The 22749-nt window shown below is 45.9% G+C and overlaps 1 protein-coding gene across 2 annotated transcripts in view; it reads left to right on the forward strand.

Annotated features, from left to right (window-relative positions):
• The window catches only part of LOC146396675 (leucine-rich repeat-containing protein 14-like), a 35023-nt gene extending 13883 nt beyond the window's left edge, over positions 1-21140 (forward strand). For both annotated transcript variants that reach the window (XM_084994087.1, XM_084994086.1), the window contains 2 exons: positions 17643-17976; positions 18547-21140. In XM_084994087.1, coding sequence (XP_084850213.1) covers positions 18728-19087 — 360 coding nt within the window. In that variant the 5' untranslated portion in view covers positions 17643-17976; positions 18547-18727 and the 3' untranslated portion in view covers positions 19088-21140. The remainder of the gene's footprint in view (positions 1-17642; positions 17977-18546) is intronic.
• Positions 21141-22749: the final 1609 nt, after the last annotated feature.

A 22749-nucleotide genomic window follows, 5' to 3' on the forward strand; every position in this document is an offset into this window, starting at 1 on the left:
GCAGCCCAAAAAAATCACAAAAAAAGACAAAAAGAAAAAAAAAAAGAAAAATAACCCATAGATAATGGCTAGGAAGGTACTTAGATGATGGTGAAGATTATGATACTTAGATGAGTTTGAGAATGATTATACTTAGATGAGAAGGGGGACAATAATCCTCAGCTGGTGATGAGGATGATGATGCATAGATGAGGAGGGAGATGATAGTCCTTAGATGGTGATGAGGATGAGGATGAATAGATTTGAGGAGGCTGATAGACCTCAGATGATGTTGAAGATGATGATTCTTAGATGATGACAAGGATGATGAAACTTAGAAGATGATGAAGATAATGATCCCTTAGCTGAGGATGAGGATACTTAGATGTTGAGGACAATGATAACCCTCAGATGATGTTAAGGATAAAGATCCTCAGATGGTGAGGAGTTCCTGTCATGGTGCAGCAGAAATGAATCTGACTAGGAACCATGAGGTTGCAGGTTCAATCTCTGGCTTCGCTCAGAAGGTTAAGGATTTGATGTTGCTGTGATCTATGGTGTAGGTCACAGATGAGGCTTGGATCCCACATTGCTATGGCTGTGGTTTAGGCCGGCAGCTGTAGTTCCAATTGGACCCCTAGCCTGGGAACCTCCATATGTCGTGGATGCAGCCCTAAAAAAAAAAAAAAAAACAAAAACAAAGATCCTCAGATGGTGAAAGGATGACAGCCCTTGGATAATAACACAGATGATGATGTGTAGATGATGACCACAATAATGATCCTTAGATGAGGTTGAGGATAAGGGGGTTGATAATCCTCAGGTGATAATGAGGATGATGAATATTAGATGTTGAGGATGATGATAACTCTCAAATTATGTTGAGGATACGGATCCTCAGGTGATAATGAGTATTGATGATGCTTATCAAATGAGAAGGAAGATAATAACCCTCAGTTGGTAATGAGGGTGATAACTTTTTCCCTTTTTTTTGTTTTGTTTTGTTTTGCTTTGCTTTTTAGGGCCCCACCCATGGCATATGGAGGTTCCCAGGCTAGGAGTCAAATTGGAGCCACAGCTGCTGGCCTACACCACGGCCGCAGCAAAGCCAGATCTGAGCTGCGTCTGCAACCTATACCCCAGCCCATGGCAACACCGGATCCTTAACCCACTGAGCAAGTCCAGGGATCGAACCCACAACCTCATAGTTCCTAGTCAGATTCGTTTCTGCAGCATCACAATGGGAACTCCAAGGGTGATTATTTTTAGATGATGAGGAGGAGGATGATGCTTAGGTGAGGAGACGGTGATAACCCTCAGAAAATGATAAGAATGATGAATCTTAGATGAGGAGCAGATGCTAATCCTCACAGGGTGATGAGGATGATGAATACATATTGAGGAGGCTGATAAACCTTAGATGATTTTGAGGGTGATGGTCCTTAGGTGATGACGAGGCTGATAACCTTTAGATCATGATGAGGATAATGATACTCAACGTGATGAGAAGGAGGATGACCTTGAGGTGATGATGAGGAGGATGATGCTTAGGTGCAGAGGCAATGATAACCATCAGATAATATTGAGGATGATGAAGATCCTTAATGATGAGGAGGTTGATGTCCTTCAGATGGTGATGAGGAGACAGATCCCTAGATGAGGAGGAGGATAATGATTCTTAGCAGAGAATAATAAACCTCATAATGATGAGGATGATTATCCTTAGATGATAGTGAGAATGATGATGCTTAGTAAGGAGGAGGTAGATAACTCTCAGATGATGTTGAGGAGGATGATACTTAGATGATGAGGATAAACTTCAGATTATGGTGAAAATGATGATTCTTAGATAGGAAAGGATGATAACCCTCAGATGGTGACCAGGATAATGATGAATAGATTTGAGGAGGTTGATGAGCCTCATATGATGTTGAATATGGTGGTTCTTAGATGATGAGGAGGAGGATGGTGCTTAGGCGAAGAAAGGATGATGACCCTCAGATAATGATTAGGATGGTGGTGCTTATATATTGTGGATGATTATAACCCTTAGATGACGTTGAGAATTAAGATCCTTAGATGATGAAAGAGATGGCAGCCCTTAGATAATAACGAGGATGATGATGGTTAGATGATGACATAGATAATGATCCTTAGATGATGAGGAGGAGGAGGAGGAGGATGCTTAGATGATGAGGAGGGAAGTAATCCTCAGATGGTGATGAGGATGATGATAAGTTTTTGAGGAGGTTGATAAACATCAGATGATATTGAAGATGATCCTTAGATGATGAGGATGTCAATAACCATTAGATGATGAGGAGGATGATGATCCTTAGATGATGAAAAGTATGATAACCCTTAGATAATGATGAGGATGAAACTTAGGTGATGACAATGATGATCCTTAGATGAGGTTGAGGATGATATTGCTTCGATGAGGAGGATGATAATACTCAAATGGTGTTAAGGATGATGATCATTAGATGGTGGGGAGATTGATAAACCTTAGATGAATTTGAGGATAATGTTCCTTAGATGAGGATGAGAATGATGGTGCTTAGATGAGGTGGGGGAGGATAATCCTCAGATTTTGATGAGGATGATGATAAGTAGATGATATAGAGGTTGATAAACCTCAGATGACAAAGATGAAGGGTTTTTTTTGTTTTTGTTTGTTTTGCTTTTTAGGGCTGCATGTGCAGCATATGGATGTTCCCAGGCCAGGGGTCAAATCAGAGCTACAGCTGCCATCCCACGCCACAGCCACAGCAGTGGGCATCTGAGCCATGTCTGTGACCTACACCACAGCTCACGGCAATGCCAGATCCTTAACCCACTGAGCAAGGCCAGGGATCAAACCCACAACCTCGTGGTTCCTAGTCAGATTTGTTTCCACTGCGCCACGCCGGGAACTCCAGAACTGAGTTTCAATTGCAGATGCTGAAGCTTTAGTTGGAGGCTCAATAATACTAATGTCAGGATCTATGGAGGCTAAGGGCTGAGGATCTTCAAGAATTGACAGTCAAGTGTTCACAACTTCAGATGCTTTAGTTAGGAATGTTGTTATGGGAAGTTGTTTTTTTTCTTTGCATCATCAAAGAAATCTTGTAGTGGTGGAGTTCCCATTGTAGCTCAGAGAGTTAAAGACCTGACATTGTTCCTGTGAGGATGAGGGTTCGATCCCTGGCCTTGCTCAGTGGTTTAAAGATCCAGCGTTGTGGCAAACTGTGGTGTAGGTCACAGATATGGCTGGGATCCAGTTTTGCTGTGGATGTGGTGTAGGCCTCAGCTGCAGCTCCAATTTGATCCCCGGCCTGGGAACTTCCATATGCCACAGATGCAGCTATTAAAAAAAAATCTTTGCAGTGGTTATAAGCGTGTTGTTATCCCTTGGGAGACACAGACCCTTCACTCCATTGTAGGCCATCACTCGAGAATCATATTCACTTGTGACTGTTAAAAGACTGCTGCAAGTTTTTCAAGTGTCCAAGGTGATCACTCCATATCCTCTAAATCTTTAGCATCATCCTCATCAGTAAAGGATTTCAGCACATTTTTTCGTTCTTTGTTTGTTTGTTTTTCTTTTTAGGACCACACCCGCAACATATGGAGGTTCCCAGGCTAGGGGTCAAATCGGCACTGCAGCTGCCAGCCTTCGCCACAGCCACAGTAACGCCAGATCCGAGCTGCATATTCGACCTACACCACCGCTCACAGCAATGCCAGATCCTTAACCCACTGAGCAAAGCCAGGATTGAACCTGCATCCTCAGGGATACTAGATGGGTTCATTACCACTGAGCCACAAAGGGAACTCCCTTGGGTTCCTTGTTAGTACGGCTTTCTCTGTGCTCTTCTAATGTGTCCCTCAACATTGTCCTTGATCACTTCAGAGAACCCTCTCCTGCCAACTTCCCTTGCAGCATTCAAGCTATGTGTGACTTCAGTATCAATAGTGGGGAAGTTCCTGAAATCACTGACTTACCTTACTCCATAATTGCTCCCAACATGCATTGACTGTCTTGGCCTTAAGTGCATCTACAGCCTCTTCAGTAAGCACAGTTGTGGAGCTATTCCTTAAGTCCCAGATGCTGCAGTCAGAGTTAGCATCTGCCAAAGGTGAGGCAGGTGTAAGTCACCTTAATGCACTTGATGATACTCTATTCCTTACATGGGAATTAATCTGTTTTAAGTGTGTAATTCAGTGTTGTTTATTATATTCACAGTGTTCTGCAACTATAGCCAATATCTATTTCCAAACTTTTTTTCATCACTGCAAACAAACTCTATACATTTAAGTATTAATTTCTGACTTCCGCCTTCCTCTCTGCCCTTGTGACTTCTACTCTACTTTCCATCTCTATGAATTTGTCTATTCTACCTCATATAAGTGAAACCATATAATATGTGGTGGTTATGGGTTGATTTGTGCCCCCCCAAAGATGTGTTGAAGTCCTAACCCCCTGTACTTCAGAAGGTAACCTTATTTGGAAATAGGGGCTTTGCAGAGGTAATCAACTTAAAATAAGGTCATTAGGATAGGCCCTAATCCATTATGACTAGTGTCCTTCTAAGGAGGGGAGAGTGTTTGCAGGCAGGCTAAGACTAAATCTGTACATTTTAAAAAGACTAAAACTGTAGACTTAAAACGGTTGAAAAGTGAGTTTCCTGGTGGTGCAGCAGGTTAAGCATCTGGCATAGTCACTGCTGTGACTTGGGTTGCAGCTGTGGCATGGGTTCCATCCCTGGCCCCAGAACTTCCGCATGTCATGGGTGCAGAAAAAAAAAAAAGATTAAAAAGATGTATCACTTAATCACAATGTGGACCTTTCTTTTTTTTTCTTTTTTTTTTTTTTTATTTTCCCACTGTACAGCAAGGGGGTCAGGTTATCCTTACATGTATACATTGCAATTACAGTTTTTCCCCCACCCTTGGACCTTTCTTGTATCCTGATTTGGATAAACAGTTTATGAAATGGCTGGAAATTTGAGGGTAGACTAGATATTTGATAATATTACAGAATGATTACATTTTTTGCATGCGATAGAATGATTTTATATTTTGTACTTTGAAGATAAATGCTGAAATATTTGCAGATGGAGTGTGATGTTGGGGGTTTGCTTCCAAGAAATACAGAAGGAAAGAGGAGGGCATGAGTATGAATGCAAGGTGATTGGCAAAGAGTTGATGACTATTGAAGCTGAGTGATGGGTACATGGATCTATTGTAATACTTGATTTTACTTTTGTGTTTCCATACAAAAAGACTTTTTAAAAATGCTATTATTAGGAGTTACCGCTGTGGCACAGTGGGTTAACAGCCTGGCCTTCTTTTTGTGGTGGCATGGGTTTGATTCCTGGCCTGGTGCAGTGGGTTGAAGATCTGGCATTGCCACAACTGTAGCATAGGTCACAGCTATGGTTCAGATTGGATCCCTGGCCCAGGAACTTCCATATGCCATGGGTGCAGCTCCCCCTCCCCCCAGAAAAGCCATTGTGGGCTTATTTTGCCTCTCCCAACCTTCCAAAATTCTATGTTGAAGTCCTAACCCCTCTCCCCACCCCCGTATCTCAGAATGTGACTCTCTTTGGAGACAGGGCATTTAAAGAGATAATTAAGGTGAAATGCAGTCATGTGGGTGGGCCTTAATCCAATATGACGAGGGTCTTTATAAAAAGAAGAGATTAGGACACAGACCTGTGTACACAGAGGAAACCCACATGAGGACACAGCAAGAAGGTGGCCATAAAAAGCCAAGAGAGAGGTCTCAGAAGAAACCAACCCTGAACTTAGATTTCTAGCCTTCAGAATTGTGAGAAACTACATTGTTGTTGTCTGGGCTACCTAGTCTTTGGTATTTTGTTGTGTTTGCATCCCTAGAAAACTAATGCAAATGCCTTCAAGAAATGAATGAATTAACTAGTGAATTTAAATTCATGCCAGGCAAGTTTTACTAAGTGCAACTTTCTGATTCTCCAATACTCACTTAAGCAAAGTTGTGAAATTCAAATGACCACTTGCTTACAAAAATATGAAAGATTAAAAGATCCAAAATACTAATAATTACAATGACTAGGATTTATTGAGGTCTCACTCCATTAGGGTAGAGCTCTCTTGTGAAATACTTTATTAACTCCTCCTAATAATTCTGTGATCAAGGTACTACTGCACCCGTTTTATAAATGAGAGTAGGTAATGTAGTCAGATAACTTAATGAGGCAGTAAGATTTCATCCCAGGCCATCTGACCCCATGCAGAGCCCCTGCTCATAGCCACAATATTTCTTTGGCAGCTTTGGTAGTGTTTCTTTCTCATTCTTGGGAAATATCAGTTGTCTAGATCTTGCTGCCAATACCTGAAGCAAAACAGTGGAAAGTTTCTCTCATAAAGCAAGAGCACATATCCCTTTCCCTTGCTTTCTCCAGTGCAGCATTAGGAATCTGTGTTCTCATAACCACTGCTGATTGAGGTTGAACTGACAGTAACAGCTATAGGATGGTCTTTATCCAGATGCCTCCAGGATCCTCTCTTGGGTAACTCCCTAAAGATCAATCAGCTCCTTGAAGAGCATTCTTTCATGTGACATCATGTATTGAACCATTTACCTGGTATTCCATGGAAAGCTGGCCTCCGTTACCACATGAGGTAGCTGTAGTTTGCCAATTCCATATTGTCCCTGTCCTAAGATTATTAACCTGTCAGACATTATGAACACATGATCAGGAAGCCTTCAGTAATTTGAAGTCTTTAACAGAATTTACAAGGCTATACAAATGTGGTCCTGCCTCAATATCCCAGCCCATTTCTCAACAGCTACTCAGTTCAAACTAGGCTAATGTCAGTTCCCATACCTGCTATGCCCCAGCTCGTGGCAGAGCCTTCTCACGTGCTATCCCATTTACCTGAAATGTTCATTCTTTTTTTCTTCCATTGTCTCTTCTGGGAATCCTTTCATGAACCTACAGGCCCTAAATTATGGTGTCAATGCAACTTTCAGTGTTCTTTTGCCCTTTTTAAGACATTGTGAACCATCTTACTTATACTTTCCTAAAATAGTTTTCAACATGTGATGACTCTGTTTCAGCCCAACTGGTGTGCTAAGAGTGTGCCTTTAGGCCACTAGGACAGGATGAAGCAAAGCAGGTAGGGTTTTCATTAATTCACATAGAGAAAGTATAAATCTAGCAGTTACTAGATACAGGCTCAGTGCTGCGTCATGTATTTACTTCCTCCCAGTAAATAAAACAGTACTCTAAAACAAGTACAATTATCTCCCGCATTTTAGAAATAAAAATATGAGGTTTAGAGCACTTGAGGAACTTAACAAGATCATACAGGAAGCGAGACGTACCGGGGACTTAAGCAGAGATCTCTGTGACTTTAGATTGTAGCTCATGCTGCTATAACTCTCCTAAGCGATAAGAAAACCTTATGAAAAAAGACTGAGGCTAATGCCCAGCCCCAGAGACCCCTTTGAGCTTTTAACAAACCTCTTCCTTTTCCTTTAACCACGACTCCAGTTAGTAAAAGTCTTTATGATAACTCTTTACTGCCAGTCCTAGGAGGAGGAAAAGGCTCTTCTCACCTGGCCACAACCCCACTCCCTGGTCCCCGGCCTTCTGGACCTTTCAGGACCAGCTAAGTCCTGCCTGTGGAGATCAGAGAAATCCAGCACAAGGCACAGTACCTGGGCCTTAAGAGCTTCAGCCTCATTCAGTCACTAGGAACTAAGGAACAACACTGTGCTAGCAGCCCGGAGGGTGAGGATCAGGAACAGACTTGTGGCTCCACTGAATGTGCCCAGGGCCCCAGCGTGCAGTGACAGCCCACCCAGTTCCCGGAGCATTCTTACATCACACTGCGTACCCAGCTGTAGCTGGAAGTGGTTCCAACAGGTCCCTAAGTGAGGCTCTTCAATGGGGTTTCCCAGGATCCCTTTGCTGATGCCACGTTCCCAGAGTGGCTTCAGGGTCTCATCCTTTTCTGGAATCCTACGTTGGCTCAGGTCACTTCAGTAGCTTTTCCTTCCCACGTTTTCTTTGGAAATGGTTTCTGCCTTGGCATGGTTCTTCATAGGCTTAGTGATGACCAGTTCCCTTTTAAAAACATCCCTGAGATAGGCATCCTAAGTCCAGAGAGGTTAGTTGACTGAAAGTCCTCAGCAAGTTAGAGAACTGTGGCTCTGGTGTAGGCTGGCAGTTGCAGCTCTGATTCAACCCCTAGCCTGGGAACTTGCATATGCGGCAGGTGCAGCCCTAAAAAGAGATACACACACACACACACACACACATGATGCTGGCACATGATAGGAGTTTAAGTAATTTATGTGTTAAAGGAATAAGGGAATGAATGAATTCCACACCCTATTGCGTATCTGTGCCTATCTTACCTCTCACTATTTTTTTACTGAATGATTAATGTGAAACCGAAAATCAAATCTAGTTATTCTGTAACTCAGCCTAATCCAAGTAAATTATATTTTAAGGGGGATTTCTGAGAGCACACACCAACTCAGAAACAAAATCTAGTTATAAGGGAACTATTTTCTGTTGATAGAAAAGAGCTAGAATTGACCTTATCTAATTTGGATTTACAACCTCCAGGTTACACTCACTCATTCAAACATGTAATGAGTTCCTAGCATGTGTCAAACTTTGTTCTAGAAGTTTGGAAATGGCAGTGAAACAAATGTCCAAGAACTTGATATTCTACTGGAAGAAGACAGATAAGAAGGATTTAAGATATATATACTTTTTTGTTGTTGTTGTTGTTGTTTTTTGTCTTTTTGCCATTTCTTGGGCCACTTCCGTGGCATATGGGAGGTTCCCAGGCTAGGGGTCTAATCGGAGCTATAGCTGCTGGCCTACGCCAGAGCCACAGCAATGCGGGATCCGAGCCGTGTCTGCGACCTACACCATAGCTCACAGCAACGTTGTGATCGTTGACCCACTGAACAAGGGCAGGGATCGAACCCGCAACCTCATGGTTCCTAGTTGGATTCGTTAACCACTGCGCCACGACGGGAACTCCAGATATATATACTTTTTTTAGGGCCACACCTATGGCATATGGAAGTTCCCAGGCTAGGGTTCAAATCCAGAGCAACAGCTGTCTGCCTGTGCCACAGCCACAGCCACGTGGGGTCCAAGCCACCTCTGTGACCTACACCACAGCTCATGGCAACACTGGATCCTTTAACCCACTGAGCTAGGCCAGGGATCAAACCCACATTCTCATGGATATTAGTTGGGTTCTTAACCCACTGAACCACAATGGGAATTCCAAAGTAATTTTAGATAGTGATAACTGCTATAGAAAATAAAGCAGGTGATAGGTTTTGGTGAGATTCAGGAAAGAAGTACTCTGGCAAGGGCAGTGATTTCAAATGGACAGCCTAGGAGCAAGAATGGTTCTCGTTGCCAGAGATATAAGGAAAGGGAATATCCCACTCTAGAAGAGGCATATCTCTAATAATACATACATAATTGACAATATTATTTAAAGATCGGTCATTTGGTTGTTTGATTCTTTTTAATAATTTCCAAGAGCCTGAATAAATCTGTGTATACTAAGTCCACATCTTGGACTGCCAGTGCGGAGAAACAGACTCCAGAATATGGTCCCCATTCCAAAATATTGTCACTCATGGCAATTATGATTAGAACATTATTCAGCAACTAGGATGGCCCTATTCCCTCATTGTTATTTTACATCATCCTGACCCACAATTTCACTGACTGGTGAGTGAGAGTTTCTGTTTTCCTAGCCTTCATACTTCATTGACTTATGGAATCATAGAGTTTAAGGTGTCACCAAACTCAAGTTCAGCTGCTTGTTGCTCAAGAATCCAATACTGAGAGGCCAGTGTTTGGGGTTAAAAGGAAAGATATTGAGGAAGATTATTGAGGAAGCCAGCAATCCTGGGGAGAAGGTGGACTCATGTCCTGAAGAATCAACTTCCTGTTGTTGATCAGGGAGCAAGAGCTTTTACAGATAAGATATGGGGGTGTACAGGCAGTGGTGGGGTGAGGGCTATTTGCAGAACAGCAGAGTTAGCTCTGATAGTCATCTTGAAATTGGTCATGTGGTGGTCTGCTCAGTGTCATCTTGATTGGAATCACACAAGATGAAGCACTTTATGTTATGGCTATAGTCCAGTCATCATGTAGTTAACTTCTTCTACCTGGTAGGGGCTTCAGTATCTTCAAAATAGCTCAAAGGATGTGGCTCAGAATATTATCTGTAGCCCTTGAGGGGGAAACTAAAGGTCCTTAATGGCTCAATTATTATTACTTGTCTTGTTTGACTGTTTCCCTTTCTTTATGCACTGTCTCACTTCTCTGATTAAATTTACCCTTTAAAACTCAGAGAAAGCCGAGGAGGCTAAGTTTTCTGCAAACAAAAGGCAAGCAGAGGATAATATAGCAGAAGGGTGGGGGATGTCTGTCCTGGGACGGCCTCATAAGGTCTTGCTTGGTTACAAAGATAAAATTCTCACCCATGCACCACATGTTATTGAAGTACATGGACTGAACAAAATGGTTGGAAAACCTCTACAGGGAACTTCATGCAATGCACAAGTAAATACTAATGTTAATAGTTTAATAACAGTAGCTGTCTTTTAATGACTATTTAATGTGGCAGACCCTTAGCACATTTAATCCTCAAAACTGCCTTCCAGGAGTTCCCATCATGGCTCAGAGGTTAACGAATCCAACTAGGAACCATGAGGTTGCAGGTTCGATCCCTGGCCTTGCTCAGTGGGTTAAGGATCCGGCGGTGCCATGAGCTGTGGTGTAGGTTGCAGACGTGGCTCGGATCCTGCATTGCTATGGCTCTGGCATGGGCCAGTGGCTACACCTCTGATTAGATCCCTAGCCTGGGAACCCATATGCCACGGGAAGTGGCCCTAGAAAAGGCAAAAAGACAAAAACAAAAACAAAAAAACTGCCCTCCAAGTACCTTCCACAGGGGAAAAGAACATTCAATGCTGAGAACTTCCAGCTCCAATTACTAGCTGCATGACTTCAGGCAAAGTATTCTTCAGCTATAAAATGAGGATAAGTAAGTACTACATCCATTGTAAATTTTGTCTATGTGAATATTAAATGGGATGGTGATTATAAACTGATATTAAACATTGTTTAATGTTAGCTTTTAGTGTTAACACTTGTAAGCTTAAAATATGCAGTATTGGCTAGAGATTTGATGGATATTTGGTTCCATTTTCTTTTTGTTTTCCCTTGTTTGTGTATCATTCTTTAATCAATCTGGAATGTTTCTGGCTTGATATATGCCTACTTGCAATTTACCAGAAAAGGGGCCTTGTGTATATTTCCAACAGTTCCCCAACTTCTAAAATCAGAAAAACATAAACAAGCTAGTTGGAAGGAATGTATGAGCTGCTAGGAATGTTTCCAGCAGAGTGTGGAGGAGTGAAAACCAGCCACAGTAATGTCTTGGTCTTTTTGTTTTAAGGCTCTTTTGGAGCGTCTATATCTGAATTACCCTATTTTATTTAAAATACATTTATTACCATTGAAAATACAGACTCTAATTCTCATAGGAGAATTGTTTTCAGTTTCACTAAACTCTAAAGAACTCAGAAAGAAATTGTTTTGCTAAAACACTTTTAGGAGTTCCCTGATAACCTAGCAGTTAAGGATCTAGCATTGTCACTGCTGTGGCGTGGGTTTGATCCCAGGCTTGGGAATATCCACATGCTGTGGGCACAACTTAAAAAAAAATGAGTTTCAGATTACTAAGGATATGACTTCTTTACATTTTTTATCCTTTATGAAGATGATTCTGTGGGGCTTTTTTCCCTCTTTTGTCTTATCATATGGTGAATTTTATTAAGAGATGTACTCATATTGGACTATCCTTTGCATTTCTATTATTTCTTTTTTAAATAATTGAATGAATTTTATTATATGTATAGTTGTACAACCACCTAATTTTAGAACATTTTATAACAACCTAATTTTAGAACATTTCTGTGTCAAAACCCCAGTTCATCCCTCCCTGCCCCCCAACCTGTCCCCTTTGGTAACCATAAGTTTTTCAAAGTTCATGAGTCTGTTTCTGTTCTGCAAATAAGTTCATTTGTATCCTTTTTTTAAATATTTCACATAGAAGTGATATCCTGTGATGTTTGTCTCTCACAGTCTGACTACCTTCACTTAGTATGATAATTTCTAGGTCCATCCATTGCTGTAAATGCCATTATTTCTTTCCTTGTAATGACTGAGTAATATTCCATTGTGTATACATACCACATCTTCTTTATCCACTTCTCTGTCAGTGGACATTTAGGTTGTTTCCATGTCTTGGCTGTTGTGTATAGTGCTGCACTGAATATTGGAATACAAGTATCTTTTCAAGTCATGGTTTTCTCTGGATAGATGCCCAGGAGCAGGATTGCTGGATCAAATGGTAATTCTATTTTTAGTTTTCTGAGGCATCTCCATACTGTTTTCCACAGTGGTTGCACCAATTTACATTCCCACCAACAGTATGATAGGGTTCCCTTTTCTCCACACTCTCTCCAGCACTTATTGTTTGTAGACTTTTTGATGATGGCCATTCTGGCTGGTGTAAGGTGGTACCTCATAGTAGTTTTGATTTGCATTTCTCTAGTGATGAGTGATGTTGAACATCTTTTCATGTATTTTTTGGCCATCTGTATATCTTCTCTGGAGAATTATCTCTTTAGATCTTCTGCCCATTTTTTGATGGGCTTGTTTTTTGGTATTGAGCTGCAGGAAGTGTTTATAAATTTTGGAAATTAATCCCTTGTCAGTCGCTTCATATGCAGATATTTTCTCCCATTCTGTGGGTTGTCTTTTCATTTTGTTTAGGGCTTCCTTTGCTGTGTAAAAACTTTTAAGCTTAATTAGGTCCCATTTGTTTATTTTTGTTTTTATTGTCATTATTATAGGAGGTGTCTCTGAGAAGATATTGCTGCAGTTTATGTCAGAGAGTGTTCAGCCTATGTTTTCCTATAAGAGTTTTATAGTATCCGGTATTATATTTAGGTCTTTAATCTATTTTGAGTTTATTTTTGTGTATGGTGTTAGGAGTGTTCTAATTTTATTCTTTTACATGTAGCCATCCAGTTTTCCCAGCACCACTATTGAAGAGATTGTGTTTTCTCCATTGTGTATTCTTGCCTCCTTTGTCATAGATTAGTTGACTGTAGGTGTGTGGGTTTAATTCTGGGCTTTCTATCCTGTAGTAGTATAGTCTGAAGCTTTGTAGTATAGTCTGAAGCCAGGGAGTCTGATTCCTCCAGCTCCATTTTTCTTTCTCAGAATGGCTTTGACTATTCTTGGTCTTTTGTGTTTACAAACAAATTTTAAAATATTTTGTTCTAGTTCTGTGAAAAATGCCTTTGGTAATTTGATCAGGCTTGCATTGAATCTGTAGATTGCCTCAGTATTTCTCACTTAGTCCTATTCTATAATTCTTTTCTTTTTTTTTTTTTTTTGTCTTTTTTTTTGCTATTTCTTTGGGCTGCTCCCACGGCATATGGAGGTTCCCAGGCTAGGGGTTGAATCGGAGCTGTAGCCACCGGCCTACGCCAGAGCCACAGCAACGCGGGATCCAAGCCGCATCTGCAACCTACACCACAGCTCACGGCAACGCCGGATCGTTAACCCACTGAGCAAGGGCAGGGACCGAACCCGCAACCTCATGGTTCCTAGTCGGATTCGTTAACCACTGCACCACGACGGGAACTCCTCTATAATTATTTTCATGTACTGTTGGATGCCGTTAAAAGAAAATTTTCCATAGACAATTTATTGATATGGTAGGCTTTTATTCATCAATTCATGAATTGGGCAGCATCTGATCTATCAGATAGGAAGGAGCTCCAAAGGTGAGAGGTTTCTCTAGACCAGAATGAGCAGAAACAAGGAAGTTATACTGGGCATTTGCTGGTTGGTCCAGGCAGGGCTACTCTCCTTATGGGGAGCAAAGGGAATTCTTGCATCCTGGTCATGTGACTTGTGCCAGGCAGTCTTTTATGGAATAGGAACTTAATTAAGCATTTTTGGGTTTTGTTTGTTTGTTTGTTTGTTTTTGTTTTTGGCCATATCCAAGGCATGTGGAAGTTCCCAGGCCAGGGATCGAACCTGCGTGACAGCAGCAATCCAAGCCACTACAGTGACAATGCCAGATCCTTAACCTGCCATTCCCCAAGGGAATTCCTGGATTTTTTTAATGAAATAACTTTGTCAGTTTTGATCTGTTTGTAACTCAGAGTTAAATCTAGTATGGCCTGGGATAAATGAGTTGGCTGAGTGACAGACCCTTTCCTGAGATAAGTGGAAAAATATGCACCTCAGTGAAAAACTATGTGTTGTCAAGATCCTAGTCTTCAGATCAGTCCTTTGTTGTTTTCTAGTCTTTTATTACTTTTGAGCTATTTTGGAACACAACTGATAGCAATGCAGAATAATTCTTATCTCTAGACAGCTAAATTTTGTCCCATTTTATTGACTTTCTCTGTTCCTAGAAGCCAGTTTCACCTCTTTTTGCACATTCATTTCAATATTCCAGAACTTATTTTGGATGCTTCCTAGAACTGATTGCAACACCTTCTTAGTTTCCTCACTAATCAGTTAAATAAATAAAAATTTTTATATTTGTGTGAGTCGTGATTTTAATCATTTTTTGAAAAGCATCTCTTTTTCAAAATGTGGTAAAGTACATGTAAAATTTACCATCTTAACTACTTTTATTTATTTGTTTGTTTATTTTTTTGTCTTTTTCTAGGGCTGCACCCGCGGCATATGGAGGTTCCCGGGCTAGGGGTCTAACTGGAGCTGTAGCCACCGGCCTACACCGCAGCCATAGCAATGCCACATCTGAGCCGTGTCTGCAACCTACACCACAGCTCACAGCAACACCGGATCCTTAACCCACTGAGCGAGGCCAGGGATCGAACCTGCAACCTCATGGTTCCTAGTCGGATTCATTAACCACTGAGCCATGACGGGAACTCCTTAACTACTTTTAAATATATAGTTCAGTGGCATTAAGTACATTCACATTATTGTGCAGCCATCACCATCATCCATCTCCAGAGCTCTTCTCATTTTGCAAAACTGAAGCTCTGTACCCATTAAACACTAACCCTTCAGTCTTCCATCACCTAAGCTCCTGGTCACCACTAGTCTACTCTGTCTCTGTGAATTTTACTACTCCAAATACCTCATATAAGTGTGCTAGGAGGAGAAACTTCCTCTGTCAATTTAGAGGTAGTCTGGAGCCTCCAGGTTAATTGACAGTAGGCTGATGAACAGGAGAAGAGGCAAGATTTATCTGTACATTCATGCTGGAACATTCAGGTCCAGAGGCTCCCCAAAGAGCTAGAGATGGAGGTTTCCTTCCCAGCCCCACCGGAGAAAGGTGGCAGGGAACTCCTATGGGAAGGACTAATGGGCTTCTAGGAGGACTGACGGAGGGCATGACCATTTGCAATAATGTTTGCTTATGCAGTTTCTCAGGTGCAAGTGGTCCAGACTGGGAGTAAACCCCTGCAAAGAGGGCAGTCATGGCAGCCTCACTCTTAGAAGATTCAGCCTTTAGTAAGACAAAGGAGACTCCAGAAAGGCTTCTTTCTGCCCCTGCTGTATCTCAGATGGCTTCAATTTAAAATAAATCTTCATACCAACGCTGGTGGTCTAGGTGGATTGCATGGTTATTTGTCCTTCTGCAGCTGGCTTATGTCCTCAGTGTTCATCTATTCTGAAACTTGTGTCAGAATTTCCTTCTCTTTCAAGGCTGAATTAATTCCACTCTTGAGCATTTTTTTCACATGCTTCTTGGCCAGAAAATTACCTTTTACCCCTATATGTCCACCAACTCTAACTGATCCAGAACTAACCCAATGCTTTGTGAGTGGAGAAAGAAACCTCCACCTGGGTCACCCTAGGCATAGTCGGTGGGATCATGATGAGCTTATAAGGCATGTAAAATATGCCTTGATTGCCAGTGATATCTTTGATATCAAATCATAGCAATGATCAAAGCAGACACAGCTCTTTTTCTCATGAATCTTACAGCTCAGAGGAGGGGAGACAGATGATAAGCCCCTGTGTGTAGTGTGTGAGAGACAGAAGTTGGAGTGTAAGTTCTGTAAAGTGGCTCATGATAGTCAGATACGTAATTAAGGGATGGGTGTGTTCACCTACAAGGGTGCTCAGGAAAGAACTTAGACCCCATGAAGTCTGAGCAGAGACTTGAAGCAGGTGAGGAAGCCAGCCATGTGGGTTTCTGAGAAAAAGCTTCCAGGTGATGGGAACAGTAAATACAAAGCCCCTGAGGCAGGATGTGCTTGGGTTGGAGGGGCAGGAGGATTGCTGGTGTAGAGTAAATGCTGCAGAGTGACAGATGGTAGGCCCAGAGACACTATGAGGCTAGATTAGAAGGCCCACCCTGGGGTGCATTGTATGCAGAGTGCAAATGAAGCCACTGGAGAGTTTCCTGAGCCCCTAGGGGTACAAGGACAGAAGCAGGGGGCAAGTGACAAGGCTGGGGTAAGAGATACTGAGGGCCTGGTGAAGGTGGATTGAAGAGAATTGACAGAACCTAAGTACATTCTGGAGGTAGAATCAATGGAAATGGTGTCCAGTTTGGGGTTAGTGTCCTCAGTAGGTGCTCATGGTAATCTTGGTGGTGAGGACCTAGGGGGAAAGTTGAGCCATTTTGAGCAAGGAATGGGTCTGCATCCCTGAGGTTCTGGGCCCCATGTCATCAGTGCCTGGAGGGGTGCTAGAGTCTCAAGCTTAGCAGATCCAAGCTGTGGCTTTGGGGTCATGAGAGGAGGATGGTGCCAGTCCCTGGTCCCCCAAGCTAACATTTGGTCTGTGGTGGATGTGGAAACCTGGGGGCCGCCCAGCTGGCCCGGCCATGGTGCTGAGCAGCAGGTCTGAGGATTTCCACCTTACTGTGCACCAGGTTATGGAGATTAGCAGTCCAGCCCTCTCCAGGCTCTTGGAACCGGCAACCCAAGTACCTGCTTTGGAAGAGTTCACAGTTGACCTCTTCCCGCCCCTGCTCACTGCTGCATTTGTCAAGGGTCACATTAAGGCTCTGAAGGCACTGGTGCAAGCCTGGCCCTTCCCCTTCCTCCGCCTGGGCTCCCTCATCTTGTGCGGTGGCCCAATCAAGACAGCTTGCAGGCTGTGCTCAATGGGCTGGAGGCCTTCCCTGCCCACAGGGCTTGTCCTGGGTAAGGAGTGCTGGGACCAAGGTGGGGCCACAGAGAGTCAGGGAGAGAGAACTCGGGGCGCTCACATCAGCCAGGGCTATGAATGGGTGACCCCTGGGTTTCTGGGTGAAGCCTGTGAGAGAGGGAGGGTGGGGGGCTGAGATCTGGGCCCAGGGACCAGGCTCCTCTCACCCTGGGCCCCAGACTGGATCTGACCCTGGACTTTGAGCAGGTCCAGGGCAGAGGCACCTCAGAGGCCTTGGCCACGTTCCCTTTCTGGTTACCATTGACAGCCAGGGGAGAGACGCCCCAGGCCTCATCCAGGCCCCAGCTGGTGGGGGACTCGAGGAAAGGACGGGGATGGCCGTGGGAGCCAGTGGAATTGCACATCGGCCTCTTCCCACACAGCCCCTTCAAGTTGGACACATTTCCTCTCCAGCCTCCTGAACAAGGTGGACTGGAGCAGTGGGGCCCTGCGCCTCTGCTGTCAGAAGCTGCAGGAACCTGAAAATGCTGGACCTGGACTTCATCCAGGAGCTGGAGGTATTCGACTGGTACCAGGCGCTGTCGGAGCAGAGACTGTTTGCCACCCAGCTGGGCCAGATCTGCAACCAGTAGGTCAGCCTCAAGCTGGCCTACCACCACTGGGCCTTCTCGGCAGAGGACAAGCAGTCATCCAGCTACTTCCTGTCCCAGCTCAGCAGGCTGGGCCATCTGCAGAAGCTCCAGCTATCCTACTCCTACCTCTCAGGCAACCTGCACCAAGTGCTCGGGTGAGCCAGTGGGCAGGGTCCTCCAGAGAGTCCGTGGTGGGTGGAGGGAGGGGGGTAGGCAGGGCAGGGAGTGGTGCCCGTTCCTCCCTCACCTGGCAGCTGGGGCCTGGGGTCTGCTTTGGAAGGCAGAGATGGGTGCTATTATCCACTGGCCAGCCTGCTGGGGCACCCAAGTGCCTCTCAGCTTGTGCTGGGCCTGAGGACTGAGCACCAGAGAGGAGGGCCTAGGACTCCAGGGACAACTGTGGGAGGGAAGTGTCTCCCTAGAAATTTCCAGATGAGGCATTCTGTATAACCGAGCCCAGCTTCCCCCCAAACCCAAACCAAAGGAATAAAGATTCCTCCTGTGGACTCCTTATCATCAGATGAACTCCTGTGTGGTGGGCTTGTACAATGCGGGTCCTGCTTCACTAGGACTTAAACATAGAGAGGTTGGGAGAAGACCTAGCAAGGGAGTCTGTTGAGACAGAGCCAGTTCTGTGGCTCCAAGGACATGCCGGTCGGTGGCTACCACGCAGGAGCTGGCCTGGGGCCTGGCTGTACCCTGAGAGCCACACCTTCTCTCCTCAGCTGCCTTCAGATGCCGCTGCCAGCCCTGGAGATCCGCTCCTACCCACTTCTGGATGCCGACATCACCTTCCTGTCCTAGAGCTCTCACGCCGACCACCTGAAGAAGCTGGATCTGAGTGGCAACAGCCTGTCCCACATGGTCCCCGGACCCTTGGAGACTCTCCTGGAGTAGGTCTTGGGGATGCCGCAGCACTGGGACCTGAACCACTGCTGGCTGAAGGACGCACACCTGGGTGCCAGCCTGCCCACCCTGCACTGCTGCTCCCACCTCAGCTCCCTGGGCCTGTTCAACAACCCCGTGTCCAGGACCGGCCTGCGGAGCTTGCCAGAGCCTGTGGGCAGCCGTCGGGAGCTGAAGCAGGTGCTCTACCCCATCCCCATGGAGCACTGTGTGTACCTGCATGGCTTGTCCCGGGGCCCATCAACAAGGGAAAAGCTGTGCCAGGTGCAGGCCGAGTTGCAGACGCTGCTGCAGGCTGCGTGCTGGGCTGACATGCAATGGAGCCCCCCGCTGCCCATGAGGCTGGTGCAGCTCGACTGAGGCCAGGGACCATGGCAGAGAGGGCGGCTGGCAGCACAGACTTTCTGCTGGGCTGAGCTATTTGGAGGGAGCATAATGGAAATATCCATGGAGGTGTCTTCCGCTCTTCTAGGTCACTCCCCTTGCTGGGCTGCAGCCTCTGGTAGGCCCTGACCTGGCTGGTTCCATGTCCAGGTGAGGTGCGGGGACAGGGTGCACAGAAAGGCACCAAGCCTGGCCACCCTCCCCACCCCCGCCCCAAACACCTTTTGGCCACACGCTGTTTCTATTCCTTGTCTTTTCCTTCTGGGCAGAATGAAATGGGCCTTGGCTGACCTCCCCAGCCTAGGGTCCTCCTCTGCACGGGCAGTCAGAGTAGCTCAGGGGGTGTTGGGAGAAGGCAGCATGTACAGGCCTGGCACTCAAAGTGGAAATGCATCCAGCCAGCTGGCCTCCTCGGACTTGTGCTGGGCGCCAGGCACCACAGTCCTCAGGGGCAGACAGAGGCCCAAGAGAACTCACACTGGGTGGACAGGAACAGGACACAACCATGCAGGAAGTCACACAATGGGGCTGAGTCAGAGAAGAGCCAGGAGAGGCTGATCCTGCTGGTCAGAGTGGAAGCTCTGGGCAGGAGCCCCGAGCTGGGCCAGAATCTGCTGGAGAGGTCCAGAGGCGGCTTCTCGGGGAAAGGCATGGCAGGAGCTGAGCTCTGAGCCTGGGCCAGCTGTGGCAGACTGAGTCATGACACCAGGTCGGAGGCTAGGCCTCCAGTACAAATGGGTGAAATATAATCAAGGCTGATGCAGATGGAGCCCTGAACAGGAGGCTGGGGAGCCAGGAGTGGCCAAGGCTCAAGCGAGAGGTGCACTGGCAGACCTGGGTCAGACCCACCTGCGGGGCTGGAGGGCTCCCAGCACAGCCCAGTTCCCAGCAGCTGGGAAGGATGGACCTTCCTTCTGTTCCACTGGCCCACCTGATACCTTCCTCTCCTTGCTGCAGCCCAGAGGCGTTCTGAAACCATTCATGCAGCCCCTGGAGGTGGACAGTGGAGAAGCCCCACATGGTGGACAGGATCCCAGGGCATCACTTGCCCCGTGCCCATCCCACTCCCCTGTCCCCAGCTGCCCTGAGCCCTGGTTATTTCTCCACAGGGCAGGAGGAGGGCTCTGTTTGGGATGCAGCTACAGTCCTTGCGTTCCTTTCTCTGCACTGTGCGAGCAGGGGGCCAGCATCATTCCTCAAAGCTGCCAGCAATGGATTTTCACATTATTCCTTTATTTGACAATACATGCTCAATACCAGCTGACAGGTATTTTGCAAGGACTGGAGGTGGAGCAAAGACAACACCACTTCCCTGCCCTGGTGTCAACAAATAGGCTGCAAATGAACAGCAGGACTTCAGGCTGAGGCTGGTGAGGCGGTGCACCCATAGGTGCTACTGGAGATGAGGGGATGAAGCTGGTGTGTGTTGGGCAGAGACCTGCCTGGGGGCAAACCCTCCAGGCAGCAGAGCAGACAGTGCCGGGTATCCTGGGTGGAGGAACCCTGTGACACATGAAAGTGTCTGGGGCCTTGCACACTGCTGTGCTGGGCAGAAAGTTCAAGTGCTTCCCTGGTCCTGACCAGGTTGAATCGCCTCGGATCCCACATGGGATGTCACTGTCCATGCACTTGGAACCGATCAACGAGTTACTTCCAGAGCCTGCTGAGATCCCACTGCTTCCTTTAGGGACCTTCTGGTGATGTCTTTCCCACACTTATCAGGGCCCTGGTGCTGCAGTGACCCTGGCTACAGGCCAGCCACTACTTGGGACCTCTTCGCTCCTTGCCCTGCCCGGTTATTTTCTCTTCCTTGCTCTGTACTCCAATAGTGGAGGATGCTTGCTTCCAGAAGTACCTGTGCCAGATCTTCCTGCTGCAGCATGGCCACTCAGGGCTTGCTTGAAGGCTCCCCACCTTCTGGGCTGAGGAATCCATGGCTCCTCAGGATCAGGTAAATTGGCTCTGGGACCATGGGATACACTGTGTCTCAGTTTCCTCATCTATGGAATTTAAGAATTCTGAATCACAAGGTTGCTCAGAGTCCCTACTTCACAGGTTTACACGTGTATTAATAAGTTATATGCTTAGAAGGTTACATGCTGAGAACGTTATCTGGCATCTAGTAAACCCTCTTGGAAAAGGGACTTTACAAGGTCCCCTAGAAGTAAGCAGTGGTGTCTGGTCTGGAGGCTTGACAGGAAAACTCATGGAGATAGCCCATGGACCACCTTTAGGAGAGTGGCAGTCATGTGCGTCCTTTTCTGGTTTCCTTTCCCTTCTTTATTCAGAGTGGACAGTCCACTCCCAGGGAGTCCCTAGGGAAAATAAACAGGGGCATGTCGCCAGCAGGCCACAGGGCTGGCTTCAGTGGGGAGAGGGAGGGGGAAGCGGGAGTGTAGGGCAATCCGAGGGCTAGGGTGTGGGGCAGGAGGGAGGCTGGCCGGGACCAAAGCGTCCACTCCGCAGGACAGTCGCCACGGCTTTGTGCACATCCTCTCCACCAAGGCCTGCACCTGCCCACAGCCACTTCCAAACACAAAGGGACCCCAGCTCCCCAGAAGCACAGCTGAGGGGGCAGGTGTTGCCTGCACCCCACACCCAGAACACCATGCACACTACCATAGCAGACACTGTGCCCTTGCGTCCTGAGGGCGGGTGCAGAGTGCTTCTGTGAGTGGCTGTGGGGGCTCTTTCCCATGCCAACCAGTCCTGCCGCACCTGTGGACACCCTGCCTTTCCTCCCAGTTCTGACACTACCCCTGTTAGCATCAGATCCCACAAGCTGCTCCCATTGCAGACACATGTCACAGCCCCAGTTTGTCACCTGTACATCTGACTGACTGGCCATAAATTGGAATTCTTCAGTTTGATAATTTGCTAGAATGGCTCAGCAAACTCAGGGAGACATACAGCAGAGGATATGATAAAGGATGCAAAAGGCCAGCTGATGAAGAGCTGCAGAGGGCGAGGTCTGGGAGAGCTTCCGTGCCCTCCTGACAGAGGGAAGTATCTCCAGCCTGGAGATGCTCTGAACCCCATATGTTAGGCATGTCTTGGAGACTTCATTGTGAAAGCATAATCATTCTCAACTCCATCCCCAGCCCCTCTTCTTTTCTAAGAGGGTGAAAAGTGGAGCAGAAAGTTCCCGGCTTCTAATCACACTAGGGCTTTCTGGTGAGCAGCGCCATCTAGGAGCCCACCAAGAGTTGCCTCATTAGAATAAAGATGTCCCCGTCACCAGGAAATTCTTAGGAATTTGGGAGTTCTGTGTGAGGAACCAGGGCCAAAACCTAAATATGAGCAGGAGCCAGGGGCAGAGACCAATATATATTTCTTACTATTCCACAGGGATGTTGCTCCCTCTTTGTGGGTGAGGGTACCACTTGGCCAAGTCAGCCTGGGGCTCATAAGGAACTATTTGAGTCATGAACTTGTAGGTGGGTCTTTCATTTGATCCCGATTCTGGATCCTTGGAAACATGAAACCAACATGATTGTCAAAGTTGTGGGGTGCAAACCATGAGTGACAGAATGCTTCCTCTCTATTTTCTGTTACTGTGCTGTGTGTCTAATGCATATTTGCCTAGGTAAGTACCACAGATCGCTACAAAGTCAGCCAAAGGAGGGCAGATGTTTTTG

The sequence above is a fragment of the Sus scrofa genome, chromosome 14 (assembly GCF_054392235.1).
Source record: "Sus scrofa isolate SSC_HxYL_T2T_F1_AM1 chromosome 14, Sscrofa_HxYL_maternal_Yorkshire_Landrace_v2.0, whole genome shotgun sequence".
NCBI lineage: Eukaryota > Metazoa > Chordata > Mammalia > Artiodactyla > Suidae > Sus > Sus scrofa.